General features: G+C 54.1%; 2 protein-coding genes across 2 annotated transcripts; one reads left to right on the top strand and one right to left on the bottom strand.

The window, feature by feature from the left end:
• Positions 1-35: 35 nt before the first annotated feature.
• On the top strand, positions 36-857 carry KVP18_004046 (uncharacterized protein; the record flags this gene model as incomplete). Its single annotated transcript, XM_067956302.1, has 1 exon — positions 36-857. One exon carries the CDS (start codon positions 36-38, stop codon positions 855-857), a length of 822 nt encoding a protein of 273 aa, XP_067810591.1.
• Positions 858-1202: 345 nt separating this feature from the next.
• Positions 1203-3011, bottom strand: KVP18_004045 (uncharacterized protein; the record flags this gene model as incomplete). The annotated part of the gene is made up of 1 exon (XM_067956301.1): positions 1203-3011. One exon carries the CDS (start codon positions 3009-3011, stop codon positions 1203-1205), a length of 1809 nt encoding a protein of 602 aa, XP_067810590.1.
• Between the last annotated feature and the right edge of the window lie 95 nt (positions 3012-3106).

The following is a 3106-nucleotide window of genomic DNA, read 5'->3' as shown; positions in this document are numbered from 1 at the left end:
AAGGACTTCGTCCGTGGCCCGACCCAGAGCGAAAAATGGAGCGAGTGCACGCCGACCACTTCAACATGAAAGACACTAAGGTTCTTCTATTTGTGGACGCTTTTTCCGGGTTCATTTGGGCAAAGCCAGTTGAGGATCTGACAGAGGACACCACGATGGAGATCGTGGATGACATCTTCTCAATGTTCGGAAAACCTACTTTACTGGTGGCGGATAATGGACCGGGGTTCGGAGAGCGTTTCGGGGCCATGTTGATGGCTCGGGGCGTTCGAAGAGTGTCCTCTATACCGGAAAAGCCCCAATCAAATGGGTTAGCGGAGGTATCAGTAGGCATCATAAAAGGCACCGCGAAGAAATTGTGCGCAGCGTTCCCGACGCTTCCCTTCGCGGCAGCACTGCGACGGGCCGTGGAGTTCCAGAATAAGTCAGCGAAATATCCGTTGGGGCTGAGCCCGCACGAACTATTCTTCGGAGTGATGCCAGAGGAGATGAGGACGATCGGAAGCGACTTGATGCAGAAGTACCGGGAGGTCCGAGAGGCTGTAAAACGGAAACGTCTCACTCCAGCGAAGCAGGCGAAACCAAAGGCTGGAGCACAGGTTCTCATCATGTCGCCAGGAGGAAAGATCACGTTAGACCCTCTCCCAGTGGTGTTTACAGTTCTGAGCACATCGCGATGGACAGCGGAAGTCACAGATGGTACGTCTACTTTCAAGGTGCCTTACTCGCAACTTCGGGTGTTGCCGGCAGCCGAGTCAGCTGGATACCCTGTGGAGATGGCTGACGATGAGACTGACTGTCTCGAGGACCACAAGAACCGTGAGGAGCTTCCCCAGAAGGGGAGTGTCGGCATCTAGCCGTTCTGTCCTCGAGTCTAGGATGTGTATTAGTGTGTTGTTATATTTTTATTTCTGCATTGGAATACTAGAGCTATTAAAGCAGACGTACAAAGACAACACAGGTCTTGGTTTACTGGTTACTTGTTACCGGCTACCGGTTCGTCTTCGGTCAGCACGCCACGAGGTAGTACCACGCAGGTACCCGTCAGTGGTATTCCCCAATCTAGAGCCTACATTAGCATACACCGCTACAGAAGCGACGATCCCACAACACACAACACCCACAACAAACACAGACAAAAGCATAATCAAATCACCCCACACACATACCGCCCCACACATTATTCGAAGATTTGATCATTATTAGACTGGGACTTCGCCAGAAGAGAGGGGATAGGAAATCTGGGGGGCGTTCGTCGAGAGGGGTTGGGCTTTCATTGGGAGAAGCTGTGTGCTGGTTGACCGTAGCCGGATTACTAGGGTGACAATGGCTGCCAAGCCAAGGACAATGGCTGCCAAGGCAAGGACAATGACTGCCACGGCGGCGTTGCTTAGGGTTTTCAACCCTCCGCGAGAGGTCATCGAGGCGACCTGACGGTCGGAGTCGTTGCGTCCAGAGGTGCCTTCGGAGAGGCAGGACATCCTCATCGACACGTAGCCGGCCCTAACTTCCTCTCCCACATCAGATGACTTCAGATGGCAGTACCGCTGGTTTCGGACCTTCGCAAGAGTAATGAACTTACACCCAGGAATGCTGTGGCAGATACTGACACATTCTGCGAGATCAGCAACCTTCACCGCTCGCTGGATATCGTTGCAGCTGAAGTTGACTTCGCGAAGGGTGCACCCCGCATCAGGAGGCGTGCTGCCACTGGAGGTGCTCTCGATCGTGCTGTCGTCTGTGATAGGTCCAACATTGGCGGTGGGATCAGGGGTGTCTTGTGGGAGGTATGGCATCCTCATCGACACGTAGCCGCCCCTAACTTCCTCTCCCACATCCGACCACTTCACATGGCAGTACGGCTGGTCTCCGTGATTCCTAAGAGTAATGAACCTACACCCCGGAATTCTGTGGCAGAGACTGACACATTCTGCGAGATCAGCAACCTTCACCGCTCGCTGGATATCGTGGCAGTTGAAGTTGACTTCGCGAAGTAGGTTAGGAGGCATGAAGTTGACTTCGCGAAGTAGGTTAGGAGGCATGCTGCCACTGGAGGTGTTTTCGATCGTGCTGACGTCAGAGATGGGTCCAACAGTGGCGGGAACAGATGTGCTCTCGATCGTGCTGTCGTCTGTGATAGGTCCAACAGTGGTGGTGGGATCAGGGGTGTCGAGGCAGGACATCCTCATCGACACGTAACCGGCCTTAACTTCCTCTCCCACATCAGACCACTTCACATGGCAGTACCGCTGGTTTTGGATCGTCGCGAGAGTTATGAACTGACACCCCTGAATGCTGTGGCAGATACTGACACATTCTGCGAGATCAGCAACCTTCACCGCTCGCTGGATATCGTTACAGTTGTAGTTGATATCGCGAAGGATGCATCCCGCATCAGGAGGCGTGCTGTCACTGGAGGTGTTTTCGATCGTGCTGACGTCAGAGATGGGTCCAGCAGTGGTGGGAGCGGAGGTGCTTTCGATCGCGCTGTCATCAGTGATGGGTCCAGCTGTGGTGGGAGCAAAGGTGCTTTCGATTGTGCTGTCAGTGATAGGTCCAGTAGTGGTGGGAGCAGAGGTGCTTTCCGAGAGGCAGGACATCCTCATCGACACGTAGCCGGCCTTAACTTCCTCTCCCACATCAGATGACTTCAGATGGCAGTACCGCTGCTTTCGGACCTTCGCGAGAGTAATGAACTTACACCCATGAATGCTGTGGCAGATACTGACACATTCTGCGAGATCAGCAACCTTCACCGCTCGCTGGATATCGTTACCGTTGAAGTTGACTTTGCGAAGGATGCATCCCGCATCAGGAGGCTCATTGCTACCACTAGAGGTGTTTTCGATCGTGCTGACGTCAGAGATGGGTCCAGCAGTGGTAGGAGCCGAGGTGCTTTCGCTCGTGCTGGTCTCAGTGATGGGTCCAGCAGTGGTAGGAGCCGAGGTGCTTTCGATCGTGCTGGTCTCAGTGATGGGTCCAGCAGTGGTAGGAGCGGAGGTGCTCTCCATTGTGCTCTCGTCAGTTACGGGTCCAGCGGTGGTAGGAGTTGAGGTGCTTTCGATCGTGCTGGTCTCATTGATGGGTCCAGCAGTGGTAGGAGCCG

Source organism: the organism of the source record quoted next (genome assembly GCF_019968955.1).
Source record: "MAG: Porospora cf. gigantea A chromosome Unknown PgA_NODE_2820_length_3106_cov_1081.33, whole genome shotgun sequence".
Taxonomy (NCBI): domain Eukaryota; phylum Apicomplexa; class Conoidasida; order Eugregarinorida; family Porosporidae; genus Porospora; species Porospora cf. gigantea A.
Note: the sequence above shows the minus strand (reverse complement) of the source record. Positions and strands in the feature narration are given on the sequence as shown.